Raw genomic sequence first — 16,420 nt, forward strand, 5'->3', positions numbered from 1 at the left:
AAATAAACAAGCGGTCTAATAATTTAGGGGGGCTAATAATTTGACTTTAACTGTATATAATATAATGTTATATTACCTATTTACTTAATAGGTACAGGTACATTAAACATATTTTTTTTACCTAAATATTTCTGACACTTTGATTTTACCCCAACAGAGACACTACTTAATTTAATATGCTTTATACATGTCTAAAAATCACTTTAGTAAATTAATTGATTGTGAAAGTGACGCATTTCATCTAGGAACCTATTTATTACCTGACTTTTATTTTTTATCAGTTTGTTCCCAGGTAGAACTAAATATAAAAAAGAATGATGCCAAGAGAAGAGTTGCCAATAATGTTTCAAAATTTGTTCAAGGTAACAGAAAAGCTTTTTTTCATGCAAAAAGTTCAACAAATGCTGCTGACCCAAAAGCCTGACACATTTGTTGCCTCAAAGACAGAGCCCAGTTTCCAAGAGGATGAATGGATTTTTAAAGGCACCTCAAAAGTGAGGGCAAATCCATTTCCAAAAAAACAGTCAGGGGAGAGAAGGCTGTACCTGAAACACGCCTTGACATGACCTGCTGGCCAATCAAAGCTGGCACATCATTATCAACCTCCTGGCAAGACAAAAATATAAAGAGTCGCTCTTTGCAACGAGCTGGCCTTTCTGTGGAAGAGAACGCCCTGATTCACACACTTTTAAAGTTGCAGTTTACATCTTCAACACACATTAAAATTCCAGATCTTAATTACTCCAAAACATCTATATTTCACTATCAATTATGCATCCAAATGGGTTACAAAACACAATAAAAATTAAGATTCCAGAGTTTGTATTAAGCTGTTCCACAATGTGTTCCAACAACCAAAGTTTCAAACCAAACCCACAGAACTTCTCACGGTACATTGTTGTGAGGGAGAGAGGAGAGCCTTGTTCCTTGTTCAGAATTTACATTATGAAATTCATATATACACGAGAGCCAGGGTGGAGGTGTCAAAACACAGCTAAAGCACTTCCAAATCTCCATTTCAAATGAAAAGAGCTGACACGGTGGTCTTACCGGAGAAAAAATGAGCTTTGAAGCCTTTCTTGGAGACCGTGTTGTCTGATTTGAACTCGATTCGCATGTTGTTGTACTGGGAGGTGATGACCTCAGGAACTTCCGTGCCGCAGTATTTCCCATGAAGCTTTGAGTCAGATGACAAGCCGCTCCGCACCTCGACGTAGTCATACTTGCACACCTGCACAGATAAAATATACAAATAATACACTGATAAACATCCATCCATCTTCCTGTCTGACTGTTTGTCTATCTGCCTACACAAACAATTACCACACTGGCACACACACAAACACAGTTAGAGAGTGTGTGATCTCACCTCATTTCCCTCCAGCTCAAAGGCTTCAAACTGCATGGATATACGGTACTGAGTCGGGGCCACTACTTGCCACACACAGTTTTTGTTGGGAGGGTATTCCTTAGGCCAGCCTGGGGTGGTAATTGTGCCATTCAACTTAGTCAACAAACCGCCACACGCAGCTGAAAGAGAAAAAGAGTGAGAAGAAAGTCTATGAAAACACAGCGAATTAAAGATTCTTTTTCAGTTATTTGCCAGTGTACAGATTAATGCCAGGTTTAGGGGGCGATCATACCGAAAGCTTTTTGCGTTGAGAGGTGCATCTTTTAAATGGTTTACTAACGGGTGCAAGCGTTTTGTGCGCTGCTTATGTGCCCTACCTACCTCGCATTTTAACTGCCTGCTGAACGTTGCGTTTTTGCCGTTGCGCACTGTCTGCTTGCAGTTAAAAAATATTCAACTTTGAGTTACGTTACGTGTTATGTTAGTCACATCTTTTTCATTCTCCAATCAAATGAAAGCAAAGGCGGGGTTTCCGTTGAGGTGACAGCAGTATTTGTGTTGTCAAGATGACTAAGGAGACTTTTAAAAATGGAGGAGAGAATAGTAATCGCTGTTTCAAGTTATCCAGAGCTGTGTAACTTTACAAATCTTGCTCCTTCTGACTGAGTCCCCACCCCCTAATGCCCAGCTTTTACAGGAAACTATTTCTGGTCAACACATTGTAGACTTGTTCTTTCTGTATATAAGATTGCACTAGTGTTGTTGTTTTTTTATTTATTTATCTATCTATTTATTATTATTATTATTATTTGCTTAAAATACTTTTCAGTGTATTTGCTTATTGTTACATGTTTATGTCTTTGAATATTTTTGTAATGTTTCACAATGTATAAATAAAACATAAAAAAACAAATCTTGAATATCAAAATATTCTTAAATATTACAATTATAACAATATCAACAGCAACAATCGCGCACAATACGCAGCTGATTCAGTTGTTGCCTAGTGACATGAAAAAGCACACCACGCTTCTTTTTTTCTTGTCAACAAAAAAAGGCGGTTGTGCTGCTCTACGCGTTTTTGCCGTTGCGAGGTGTCTGCTCACAGTTGAACAAAGTCACTTCTTAGCGGAAAAAGTATGTTACGTTAGTCGCGTCTTTTTCATTCTGTGTTGTCAAGAGGACTACAGAGATTTTTAATGACGGAGGAGAGAGTGGTAATCGCTATCTCAATTTATCCAGAGCTGTATGACTTTACAAATCTTCAATATCACAATATTATAAAATATTACAATTATAACAATATAAACAGCAACATTTGAGCTCAATACGCATCTAATTCAGTTGTTGCCTAGTGACATGAAAAAGCACACCGCGCTTCTTTTTTTCTTGTCAACAAAAAAAGGCAGTTGTGCTGCGCTTCACGTTTTTGCCGTTGCGAGGTGTCTGCTCACAGTTGAACAAAGTCACTTCTTAGCGAAAAAATTATGTTATGTTAGTCGAGTCTTTATCATTCTCCAATCAACTGTAAGCAGAGGTGGGGTTTCCGTTGAGGTAACAGCAGTGTTTGTGTTGTCAAGGGGACTACGGAGATTTTTAATGACGGAGGAGAGAATAGTAATCACTATCTCAATTTATCCAGAGCTGTATGACTTTACAAATCTTCAATATCACAATATTATTAAATATTACAATTATAACAATATAAACAGCAACACTCAAGCACAATACGCATCTAATTCAGTTGTTGCCAAGTGACAAAAAAAAGCACACTGCGCTTCTTTTTCGTGTCAACAAAAAAGGCGGTTGTGGTGCGTCTTGTGTTTTTGCCATTGCGTGCCGTGCGCTCGCAGTTGAAAAAAGTCACGTCTGAGCAAATAAAGCATGTTACTTTAGTCACGTCTTTTTCATTCTTCAAATCAAATGAAAGCAAAGGCAGGGTTTTTGCTGAAGTGACAGCAGTGTCTGTGTTATTAAGATGACTATGGAGACTATTATAGACGGAGGAGAGGATAGTGGTCGCTGTTTCAAGTTATTTAGGGCTGTATGACTTTACAAATCTTGAATATCACAACATTATTAAATATTACCATTATAACAACATCGACAGCAACACTCGTGCACAATACGCAGCTGAATCAGCCGTTGCTCAATGACATAAAAAGGCAGTGTGGTGCGCCTCATGTTTTTGGAATGTAAACAAGTGTGTGATCAGCCCCTTAGACTACACATTGTTAAACCTATTTGGGCATAATTTCAATGACAAATTGTGATTTGTAAATGACAATGGACCAATCAAGAACCAACTGGTTTATTTTGTACAATGGAAGTCAACCAATGAGATGTTTACTATATGTGTATAATTACTATCTATTTGTTTATATTTTACATTGTATGGTGTCAGTTGCTAGTTCTGTCTTCTCAAAGACATTGCACACCTCTTACAAGACAGCAAGCAATAATTAGTGCAATGTGTCATTTGTATGTTTCTTGTCTACACCATGCAGAAGACTAATTATTTTCCTCTCCATATGTACTAGGCACTTTCTTATGAACACTACATTTTTGAGAGCAAAAAATATATGTACAGTATGCACAGAGAGGTGAGTTTGCAGCCCACTCCCCTGCGTAGTTAAATTCAGAATTTGCTAAATGTATGTTTACCTATGTATGAGTATGTATGTACATTTCCTTGACAAAACTCTTGTCGCCTATCCAAGTTTTAGCAACAACAAATAATAAATTAGCTTTGCTTAGACAAAAGTTTTGTCACTTAACAGAAATAATGTACAGTATGGAATATAAAGTCATGGTGCAGTTGACAAAGAATGAATATTGTGTATGACTCCCATGATCTTGGAGGACTGCATCCATAGTCGCATCTCTGCAATGACTCAAATAACTTCAATCAATAAAGTCGTCTGGAATGGCAAAAAGGCATTCTTGCAAGACTCCCAGAGTTCATCTAGATCTTTGGATTCATATTCAATACGTCCTCCTTCATCTTACCCCAGACATGGTCAATAATGTTCATATCTGGTGACTGGGCTGGCCAATCCTGGAGCACCTTAACCTTCTTTGCTTTCAGGAACTTTGATGTGGAGGCTGAAGTATGAGAAGATGCGCTATCCTGCTGAAGATTTTGCCCTCTCCTGTGGTTTGTAACGTAATGGGCAGCACAAATGTCTTAATACCTCAGGCTATTGATGTTGCCATCCACTCTGCAGATCTCTCGCACGCCCCCATACTGAATGTAACCCCAAACCATGATTTTTCCTTCACCAAACTTAACTGACATCTGTAAGAATCTTGGGTCCATGTAGGTTTCAATAGGTCTTCTGCAGTATTTGTAATGATTGGGATGCAGTTCAACAGATGATTCATCAGAAAAATCTGTCTTCTTTTCCAAACGATCAACTAGTTATTATATATATAACTATATTATAGTTAATGATCAAGTTATTATTTGTTGCTCTTAAAACTGGGATTGATGACAAAACTTTTGTCAGGTAGTGTATGTATCTGTGTTTGTATGCATTTATAAACTGCTAATCTAGCTTAGACTTATCATAGCATCTATATATTGCTGCACTTTGGGGACTTGAAGTGCTTCTTGTCTCTCATTTGTACTCACTTTGGATAAAAGCCTCTGCTAAATGAATAAATATAAATGAAGGTGCTAAAATCTCATAATCTAAAAAATCATCAATCATAACAGACAAAAATAATGTGTAGTCTGAACTTGCTGTGATTTTTTGTTTGTTTGTTACAACAACACACTGTGTTTTGTTGATGACGTGACAAAACTCCTGTTTTTTCAGAGCATGGTATGGTCCAAGTGCTGTTCTTGTTGTTTTCCTGTTGACTGCGGATGTTTTCCTGAAACATTCAGTTTAGGCTAAGCATCCGCATGTTTGAGTCAGGCAGTCGGATGCACCTGTGTGCACACACACACACTCTTACCTTCACAGCTCTTCTTGTCAGGAGCCAGTTCATATCCAGGATCACATGCACATTTGAAGCTTCCTAATGTGTTCACACATCTCTGTTCACAGCCTCCATTATCTGGCTTCAGACACTCGTCTTCCTCTGTTTTAATGACACAGACACAGAGTTACATCAGATGAATGGATGAGAGCCAACACATCTGCACAATGTGTGCGTGTGTGTGAGCGTGTACCTTTGAAGAAGTTTGCAGCAAAGCCTGCTTTATTAACAGTCCCATCAGAGACAAATTTCATCCAGAGGTTGTTAGAGGTAGAACGAATATCTTCAGGTTTATCATAGCCGCAGAATCGACCAATCAGAGGGCTGTTCTCTGACAATCCATCTCTAACCTCCAAATAGTCGTATGCACAGCTGTCATGCCTCTCGATCTGCACAAACAAAGGCATAATACACTAAGTGTTAATGGCATTAGCATGTCTTTGGCACCTTAGGTGTCAGTGCTAGGAAACAATCCAAAGAAAACAGGATCTCAGGCGTCTCTTATAGTATAAGCCAGGCTCTTAGGTCTGCTACACGTCCTGCTCTTTATAGATTATATGCGTGCAAAAGAAAGTGTGATTGTGTGTATGCAAAGGCAGAGAGTGTGTTTTCGTTTCCTCTGAACAATTCGACACCTTTGACCCACTGACACACACAATGGTGTGCATACATAGTTATGACTTGTAACGACATTCTGACGTTTAAATGTAAATAATCAAACGTGACTGTCTTGTGGTCTCACGTACCTGCAGGCTCATGGAAAATGGGGTTAAAATGCATCTATAAGTGTGTATATACCATAAGAATAAACATAAATCTGACTTTAAACAGCACACATGTAAATAGTGACGTCTCGTTTTTGAAAAGGCTATAGTGAAACAGAACATGACAGGTATTATAAAAAGAGTACTCATGCAGAAACTTCACCTCAAAAACCTGAAAGCTTAAGCCCACGCTGTAGCCCTCAGACACTGTGATCCTCCACACACACTCCTTAGATGGGCGATAGTCATCTGGATAGTTTGGAGACTGAATCTGTCCAGAGTCCTTACTGATCTCCCCTCCACATATTGCTAGAAGATACAAGGAGAAGATAAAACACTTTGTTTTGTTTGATTTTTCATTAGTAAAAAATGGTCTTATTTGTGTATCTAAACATAAAACTATTTGTCAAAATTAGGATGTTAAGATTTAAAATATTTTAATATTTTTTGTTCAGCCCTGCTCATTTCTTCCATGATTTGGTTGTCTAAGACATTTTTGCCAAATCCTAAAATATTCCTTAATTCCTAAGCTAAAATCTATCATCTTTGATAGTTGGTTTGACATGTTTACTAAGTGCTTCTTAATGGCCATTGTGATCAGATTTCAGACACTTTCTGTCACGGTTGTGGATTCATCTGCTCCTTATTTGAAGTGTCTGCGTTGTGTGACAGTTCATTATTATGATACGTGTTTCTAAGTATGTGTGCCTTTCTCTCTCTGTGTTTGTGTGGGTGTCGCGTGGCTGTCAGTGGGTGTTTGTTTTCATGTCATCAGCTGAGCGGTCACATGATCTTTGTTACCGGAACTGTTCAGTGCCTCCAGCCACTCACCAATTTTCTGTCTATTTGTGAGAACTATATTAAAAGACTTTGTTTTTCTTGCAATTGGGTTCCTCATCTTTTATGTCACGTGACACTTTCAATGTGATTTCAGCTACAAGGAGAATCAAACTAATAACCAATAGATGCGCTGAAACTGATGACACAATCAGCATGCCAACTTTAGATGGATGAAACCAAACTTCAGGAGAGTTTTTTCTGTCTGTGTTTGGTGCATCTTCATTGTCATTCAATCCAACATTTCTTGCAGTCTGACGTGAAGATCTGTGCAGACTGACAAGCTTCAATCATTTCATCCCTGATTTGGTCATCTAAGACAAATTTGGAAAATCCTAAGCTAAAATTTGTTATCTTTGATAGTTGGTTTGACATGTTCAAGGACAGCTTCTTAATGGCCTTTCAATATGGTTTCATCTATAAGAAGCATCAAATTAATAACCAATAAAACCGCTGAATTTGATTGCATCAATCAGCATGACAACTTCAGATGGATGATACCAAACTCTGGGTGAGTTTTCTTCAGTCTGTGTTTGGCACACCTTCATTGTTGTCCAGGGGTTTGTTTCCCAAACAATGACATAACTCGCGGCTGAACTATTATAGTAAGATGCAGTGGTTTCACAGATACATCGTTTGAACCTCGTCAGGTATAAAAAAAAAAAATCCAATATTAGCTTTGGTAAAAACATGCACTCGTTTTCCACATTAATTTAAATATTTGTAATCGACACATACAGGAGTTATATATGCTTCCTTTACAAATATTGTTGAGTATATTCCATACAAAATCACTTAGCTAACACATATTCTAATATCATATATAATTTGTTAATGGTTGTAGGCCTAATTTACAGTAGGCTATTTATTACGAAATGAAAAAAAATCCTACCTAATAATAATATTTTATTATTATTATTAATATTAAGTAGGTTTTTTTTTTTTTAAAGACTACTTTGACACATTTAAACCACTGCAGATGTGTATATATATATATGCGTGTATATATTTGTTTGCTTGTTTTCACAAGCTTTGGAGCGGTAACATAGCCTAAATTCCACTTTTAAATAACAGGTCACCTATAGCTTTTATCCTGAGCCACAGCTGTGTTCAAAATAGCATAAATGTTTTCAAAGTGCACTACGAAGTGAGCGCAATTGTCAATATGAAGATCGCTAAAACTTATCTGTAAAAAAATACTTTTCTTTTTTTTTTTAGCAAATTACACCTAAGAAAGATGACTTTAATGTTTTTTATTATTATTATTCCAAGTTTAAATGTTGGAACATTCAAAAGGAATAGGACATGGGGGATAACGGGGAATAAAACACAACCAGAAACTATGTTGGTTGGTTAACGAGGGTTTTCGGAAACGCACTTCAGTTTGACATTTCTTACAGTCTGATCTAGGGATTCAATCTGTGCAGTCTGACAAGTTCCAATCATTTAGGATAATTAAAAATTGTACAGTAAAGACTACCTTTTATTTTAGTTTTAAAAAGATCAGAAGTTAAAGTTGTTACTTGTTTAATAGCCAGTAAAATGCACGTAATCTGATAGTGTGTCTTGATGCTGATTTCCACCCGTTATTAAAAACAAAAGAAAGAGAAATAGTTTTGGCCAAGTTTTCTGGTTGCGTAGGTAAAAATCTAATGTGAAAACACACACCTTCATAGACTGCTGCAAATCCCTTTCCAACCCAGTTGCTGCTGCTTCGAAACTCAATCCACATCCGACTGTCTGTAGAGACCAGAACTTCTGGAATTTTATCACCGCAGAACCGGCCTGCACAGATATACACATATGCACACGTACACAATAAAATGTAAATGATTTTGCCCCATAAGCATGCTTTGCACTTGTCAAACATGTAATTGCTTAATATATTCCAGCAATTATATACCCAGCAATGGCGCTTTTCTCCAGTATCCGTCACGAACCTCAATGTAGTCATACCAGCACAGGCTGCTCTTGTAGAGGTCCATAGTGGTGAAGTTTAACACTATCTGAAATAGGCAACACATACACATCAGAACACACATACTGGATCAGCATTTTTATCATCTACAACCTTGTAGTGAAGACAATTACAGGAAATAATGGGTTGAAGATTGCAGATACAGATGAATGCAGAATGGCTCAGTGCCTCTAGAAATTTCATATTTAATACAGACAGTCTTACCTTCTCCCCAGGTGTGACAGAGATCCTCCATACACAGTGTGTATATGATGGGTATCCATTAGGATATCCTGGAGATGAGAAATTCCCCACTGAGTCCTGTAGTGTTTCGCCACATGCTTGAGAACAAGAGCAAGAGACCAACACAATAACAAGAATAATATGAATAATGAGTGTACATACAAAAAAAAACATTCAAAAATATTAGTAATTCCATTTATAATATAACGACTTCACATGTCAGAAAAAATAAGTAATTTCAGATTCACTTCAGATTCAGTGAATGACTTAGTGCAAATTAACTATATGATTAGGGCCAGACAGAAACTGCAGACAGCGAATATTGTAGATAATCTGCAGATTTATGCAGAATGATTTTAGGATTATCATAACTAAAACTTAATATTTAAAATAAAAAAATACAATTTTAACTTTTATTTAATGTTCACAAAGCAAATCCAATTAGATCCACTTGTGAGGTAAACAAAGCAAGTCTCTCATATAATATATCTACTAAAAGACTATAATATTACTGAAATTAATTTAAAAAATAAATAAATATAAATTTAAACACATTTACACAAGTAAACAAATACACTCAATTATGGGCTAAAAATCTGTGGATTTCGTGTCAGCCTACTTATGAATCTTTTGACCAATTGACAAAAATAACAGACATCAAAAGAGGGATCCATTAATGGGACTACAATGTATGTGCTGTATGTTCTTCTTTATCTGTGTAGTCTGAAAGACAGCACAACAGAAAGATGTCACAATTTGGCTATAAGTGCTTGCGCCATAGTACCATATGCTCAACAATGGCGAAGCGCCACCACTAAATAGCAATGCAAGAAACCGATACACACACACACGCAATAAAGTAACAAAGACCTATTGACTGTCCTAATGAGATCTCAGGAGCCAAACAGTGCAGGATCGGAGAGCATATTCTCTGTTCAAGACAAGCCAAATCTTCTGCTAACATTGGCCAAATGTTCCTCCCAATTAGCAATGTAGCGGTTGGCCAAACATTCGCCTGAGAGGCCTCTGTTTTCAGTCAGAGCTCATTTAACAGTGGTTGCATATGGAAGTGCTTTTGGGTGTCAATTTCTAGGAAATCTGAATATAAAGTCATAAGTCACGCATTTGATAAGCTGTTACCTTTAGCTTTGATGAAGAAGTAATTGTACAAGTAACTGTACTGTGGTGTTAGTAACTGTAATATGGACAGGGTTTCAGGCGGCCGCTGGGATCAGATACAATATCAAAGACCCGGTGGTGTTACAGATTGTACCAAAAAGCTGAGGACCGGGGGCAGGGTGAAACTATAGGAGTTTTCTAGGATAAATAACAAAACGGGAGGGTGGCGGGACATGGGTCTAAAATACATAAGCCTCCCAGGAAAAACGGGAATGTTGACAGCTATGCTGATAACCTGTATGTAACAGCAGAAATATGAACTTTGGATTTAGAACAGTGTTCACTTTCCTCAAATAAAAAAAACAGATTTTAAGTGGAATGTCCTAGCAGCTCTTTTTTCCATAAAAAACGATCAATGAACATTTATAAAGTCAAGAATGAAAAATAATTAAATAAATAAATATAATTAAGAGAACTGGGTAAGATAAACTATGTACATTCATGGGACTTTTATTGTGTTGTTTGTCTTTTTTGTTACCTTTCTCTTCACTTACAATAAAGCAAATAATCTAATATATCTTCTCATTTTGTATTTAATGGGAATAAAACATGACTGGACATTAGTGCCAGGCACGTGCACACATAGGGCTCAACCTGTGCAGTGCACATGCCCATTTTAGTATTGGATAGAAAGTGCCCTTCAAAAATGATCAAAAGTGCCCTCGCGACGTGACACACCCTCCGTCCCGCCCTTCAGTAGGCGCACGACAACACTGCTCTTGAGTACGCGCGCTCAAACCCCCTCCCCCGCTTTACAGTACGCGCACGACAACACAGCTGATCAGAACGCGCGCGACAACAACACCCCCCCTCCCCCCCGCTCTTTAAAAAGTTTATCCTGTGCGATTAATCGAAATCGAATCGCAATCGAAATTTGAAACATTGAGATTAGTTAATCGCAAGAGGCAGCGACATGAAATATTGTTTCATTTCCCCACCCAGAGCAAATTAGTGACTTTCGTCTTTGTGTGACAGTCTTACTAGCCAATTAAGTGAGCTCATGTTCGTTTTGCCCAATCAGAATTGCACAGCTGAACTATGTGAAACGCCCACAATAAAAAAAAGAAAACAAACAGGAAAGCACAGGCAAGTGGCATAATGGCGTATGCTGCTTCAGAAGCATTAATAGACAAATGAATATCAAAGAAAAACAACATTGGTAATTTGGGAATATTTTGGTTTCAAAGTCAAAGACACCGAACAAAAACAGGTCATTTTTAATAGCTGTCGCAGAATTGTCGTCATTGACTAGAAAATTAAATCGCAAATCAAATCACAATATCTTTCAAAATAATAAGAATAAAATAAATAAATAAATTTTTTAAAAATCGCAGTTAGATATTTTCCCCAAATCGCACAGCCCTACTGGACATACTTTCCTGAACAATGAAAGTGGTCATTTAGTTCACCAATTTTGTCACAGACAGTGAATATGGTGGAAAGAGGAGAGCTTTGTCTTTGTATGTGAAGTAGGCCATGCGTCACGCTTTTACACACACACACACACACACACACACACACACACACACACACACACACACACACACAAATATGAGTGCATGAACTCAAAACAATACAACAGTGAAGAAACACACTCATATGCCATTTGCATGGACACACACACAGACACACACACACACACACACACACACACAATCAGTAGAGCAAGAGGGTGCTATCATGCTCTTTGTCCCCAAAATGTCAGGGTGGCCCTCCTCTTTGCAGGGTTAAAAGGACATCCTTACACCCATTTGCCAAATAACTTGTTCTATGTATGGTTGCAATTTAGAGCTTTTAAAAGGTGGAGAAAACACCAGAATGGAGAGAAAATAGAAACTCCAACAGAGATTTGAATGGCTCAGCCAGGACATAAACCAGAGAGCTTCTAGCTGTGGTGCAACAGTGTTACCCACAGATCCGCCGCAAAAAAAGCACATGTGTATCATAAAACTGACAAAAAGCAAATTATATCATGCAAGCTAACACACATGCATGCATAATATTATCAGGAGACACTACTATGCTCATTAAGTGTAGTCTTCCTCCTGTCGTTTGCACCTTTTCTCTGCCTTAAATTAAACTTTCTCCTTCATATAAACACATGCTGTAGGCCTACCTGGGCATCTGTACAGCTTCTTGGCTTGCGATATATCCCCTTTACTGAGCCTGGTTCTCTGACCAATAGCAGGCCTGACGCCATTCTCGTCACGAGAGGGAAGAATCGTGTCCAAAAACATTCCTCTGCGGAAAAGAAAGACAAAAGGGAGCGTGCATAAAAGAAAGTTCTGAATTAAATTACTGAGTGTGAAATTCCGTGTGTGTGACAGAAGTCTCACCTGGAGAAAGTGTTTCTGGCATAATGCATGATGCTGTCAAAATCATACGGCTCACCAAGAGAGTTGACATCCCCTGGTTCCATCTTGATGAAGTTATACTCCTGACCTGAGCGCACACAGATACACTCGCATTTAAACAGATGGGCTACACTCACAAAGCCAGCGCTTAGGATTGAATTCTGACTCTTGAAAAGTCATTTTTATGCAACAATTGCTTAAATACAGTCTGTGTGAGAAAATAACTGAAGTTAAGTATCTTTTCTATTCTTCTGATAACCATGAATAGTGCCTGAAACCACTGTGACACTAACTAAAATAAATACAGAGGACAGTAATTTCAATAACACTGAAAATTCTTAACATAACTGACACAATGTTATTCAAACACATGTCCAAAGCGGAAACTCAAATGTTAATTTCAAGAGTTCACACTTGGATATGCTTGACACTAATAGCAGGTTTGGCATGCTGTCCCGGGAGAGAACCCTAAGCTCGGAGATAATTAAGCCCAAGGCTCCTGCCTGGTCAATAAGCATGTAAAGGAGTCCAAGATCAGGTAGGTCCTGAGAGTCCCTCCTGGTAAAAGGAGTAAAAGGAGGAGATGGGGTGGAAGGAGGGATTATTCCAAAATGATGATAATGTAGTAGGGCGAATTTGGTCTGATTGGATTATTGCTGATTACAGATAAAAGGCCAGCTGCGATCAATCATTTCATGTGCTCCTCTCAAAATTAGATTATAAAACTTCACTTAATGGCATGGTTTGTGCTGGCTTGAGTGGTGAGAAACGACCAGAAATCTTGTTCACTATATTTAATAAACATATGTACATGTATTGATCTATGTGTGAATACAAGCCTATATTACAAACTAAATAGTTTTTATTCTTATTTTAGGTGACTGAATAAACTACTTGATTTATACAGCTCTTTTGAAAAATTTTAATAATTGTAACAGAAACCGATAACAAAAAAATGAATATTAGAGGAATATGAAATATACTCTACTAAATATAACAGATGTATTTATGAAAAAAAAAGTTAAATTTCAAAAGTTAATATACTGATGTATTGATGACACTATTGTCAACTGAATGACTCACAGCTGATTTTATATGCGTGTAAAAGTTGTTTATAAATCCTTTGTTTATCCTCTGTAATTAAATTTCCCACAGTATTTTTTATCAGCAGCAGGGTGTATTATTAATGGACTCCTCACCGGCTTTTCCAAAAAGACAGTCAGACAGTTGCAGCTCATCCAGAACGCTGCTGTCAAGATTCTGACCAAATCCAGGAAATCAGAGCACATTACACCTGTCCTCAGGTCTTTACACTGGCTCCCAGTTACATTCAGAATAGATTTTAAAAGTATTACTACTTGTATATAAATCACTAAATGGACTAGGACCTCAATACATTACAGATATGCTGACTGAATACAACCCTAAGAGATCACTCAGATCACTAGGATCAAGTAAACTAGAAATTGCAAGAGTTCAGTCAAAGCAGGGTGAATCGGCTTTCAGCTACTACGCCCCCTACTGCTGGTATCAGCTTCCAGAAATGATCAGATGTGCTCCAACATTAGGCACTTTCAAGTCAAAACTGTAAACGCATCTGTTTAGCTGTGCCTTTACTGAATGAGCACTGTGCTCTGTCTGACAGATCGCACCATTATGTCTTTCTTTTCTTTTTCATTCCTTTTCATTCCAACCCGTTTTTAACACATTTTAATCTGTTTTTATTCCTTGCTGTTTTTATTTTCTTTTATTCCTGTTTACCTAAAGCACTTTGAATTACCATTGTGTATGAAATGTGCTATATAAATAAACTTGCCTTGCCTTGCCTATTCATTTTTTAATACTCCAGGTTCTGCACATTAGTCATTTTTTAGCATCTATTACAAATCTGAGCCCTTACCAATGATGACTGTATGATTTTGGGTTGCATATTTTCACACTGAATACAACTGAGGATCTTGTACAAAACTATTAAAAAGGGTGAAAACATTCACCAATGCTCAAGAAGACAATATAATGCATTAGGAGCCAGGGGAGTATCAACGGAAGCAAATGGTCAGACTTTGACGGAAGACTTTTAGTAGTATGTCCAAATTCATAGAAATTGAAAAACAGTATGTGAGAAGTACCCGGATGCATACTTTAGAAACTTGTCGGAAGTAGTAGGTCATCCGGGTACTTCTCACATACTGTTTTTCAATTTCTATGAATTTGGACACTTCGCTTTCCCATAATGCGTCATGGGAGAATTTATAAATAGGAGTGAATCGACGTAACTGATGTGTGTAGGTCATGTGATGATGACAAAATGGCAGATGTAGTCCATCCGAGTTCCATCATACTACTGACATTCATATGATTTCGGACAGCCATGGACTTTAAATTGGTTTAAGCTTAAATAAATTTTTGAGCTACCTGGATTATATAATGTCTTTAACAACAATGAAAATTTTTAATATGAACCAAGACTGGAATCCATGTGAAACACAGCTGTATTTAACTAGAAGCTCCTCTGTAGGATGCAGACTTGAAGACTTCAGTCATGCATTACCTGGCTGGATGTTGTCCCGGATGATGGTCACATGATCGTCACGGTCAGGTCGTGTGTGTTCATGCCAAAAGCCGATCACATGCCCAAGTTCATGAACCACAATGCCAAACTTGTCACAGTTTTTCCCTATAGATATTGCCTGGGGACCATTTCCACGGCGACCGACATAAGAGCAACACCTGCAAAATCCCAAAAAATAAAAATAAATAAAATAAAAAGGGTTAAATCTCAGTCCTAAAAAGTGATCTCAATGAAAAGTTAACATCTTTTTTTTTTGGTTCCCTCCACTCTCGAATAACTGTGGTTATGTCACAGAAGTGCCGTGATGACTGTCTGTAATAAGGGGGTGATGGGAGGTGAACTGGGCAAATGTTCCGTTGTTTGGGATGTTGTAGTTTACTGCAGGGTGAGCAGCGGATTGAGTGAAATGATGAGAGCTGATTAACGCTGATTAGGGTGAGTTAGGGTTAGCATTCAGATCCTTGCTGTGTTGTTTCCTTAACAACAAATAACCAAGCATTCTTCACCTTTGACCGAGTGCCACAGCAATGAATCGCAGGACAAAGAAAGAGGGGAAAAAATGAAAACAGGTGGGTTCAAGATTGAGTTCCAAAAACAGTGTTTTACACCTCAGTGTGATGCTGATTAAATTGTGCTGTACTGTGTGAATGGTGAATAAATTTGGCACATTATGGGGAATTGTTTCCGTTACTGTATTTACATAAGCCTGCAAATCCGATTATTGTTAACAACAATATTGCAAGCAGCCTCACAACCCTGCAAGGTTTGTGCTCTAGCTATGCTTTCATATGTCACCGGTTAATGCAGTTTATTTCATGCTGTAGATTTATTTATAAGCCATATGGGATTGACTATGCTCAGTGTGGCAATGCGGTAATTGACAATGCTGTAATATGATTTGCCTTCAAGTGAATGTGGAAGAATTGTAATTATGAAAGACAGACAGACAGACAGACAGACAGACAGACAGACAGACAGACAGACAGACAGACAGACAGACAGACAGACAGACAGACAGACAGACAGACAGACAGACAGACAGATAGATAGATAGATAGATAGATAGATAGATAGATAGATAGATAGATAGATAGATAGATAGATAGATAGATAGATAGATAGATAGATAGATAGATTAAACATGAAACATTTTAACGACTACTAATTACAATCAGA

The 16,420-nt window shown here is 37.7% G+C and overlaps 1 protein-coding gene across 1 annotated transcript in view; it reads right to left on the reverse strand.

The window, feature by feature from the left end:
- Window positions 1-16,420, reverse strand: part of tll1 (tolloid-like 1) — a 91,805-nt gene that overhangs the window by 24,034 nt on the left and 51,351 nt on the right. The window contains 11 exon segments of the mRNA NM_131010.1: window positions 1,051-1,231; window positions 1,370-1,530; window positions 5,315-5,440; window positions 5,532-5,727; window positions 6,266-6,411; window positions 8,608-8,724; window positions 8,843-8,945; window positions 9,122-9,237; window positions 12,435-12,559; window positions 12,655-12,760; window positions 15,224-15,402. Of these exon segments, the coding sequence (NP_571085.1) occupies window positions 1,051-1,231; window positions 1,370-1,530; window positions 5,315-5,440; window positions 5,532-5,727; window positions 6,266-6,411; window positions 8,608-8,724; window positions 8,843-8,945; window positions 9,122-9,237; window positions 12,435-12,559; window positions 12,655-12,760; window positions 15,224-15,402 (1,556 nt within the window).

The sequence above is a fragment of the Danio rerio genome, chromosome 1 (genome assembly GCF_049306965.1).
Source record: "Danio rerio strain Tuebingen ecotype United States chromosome 1, GRCz12tu, whole genome shotgun sequence".
NCBI classification, from domain to species: Eukaryota; Metazoa; Chordata; class Actinopteri; order Cypriniformes; family Danionidae; genus Danio; species Danio rerio.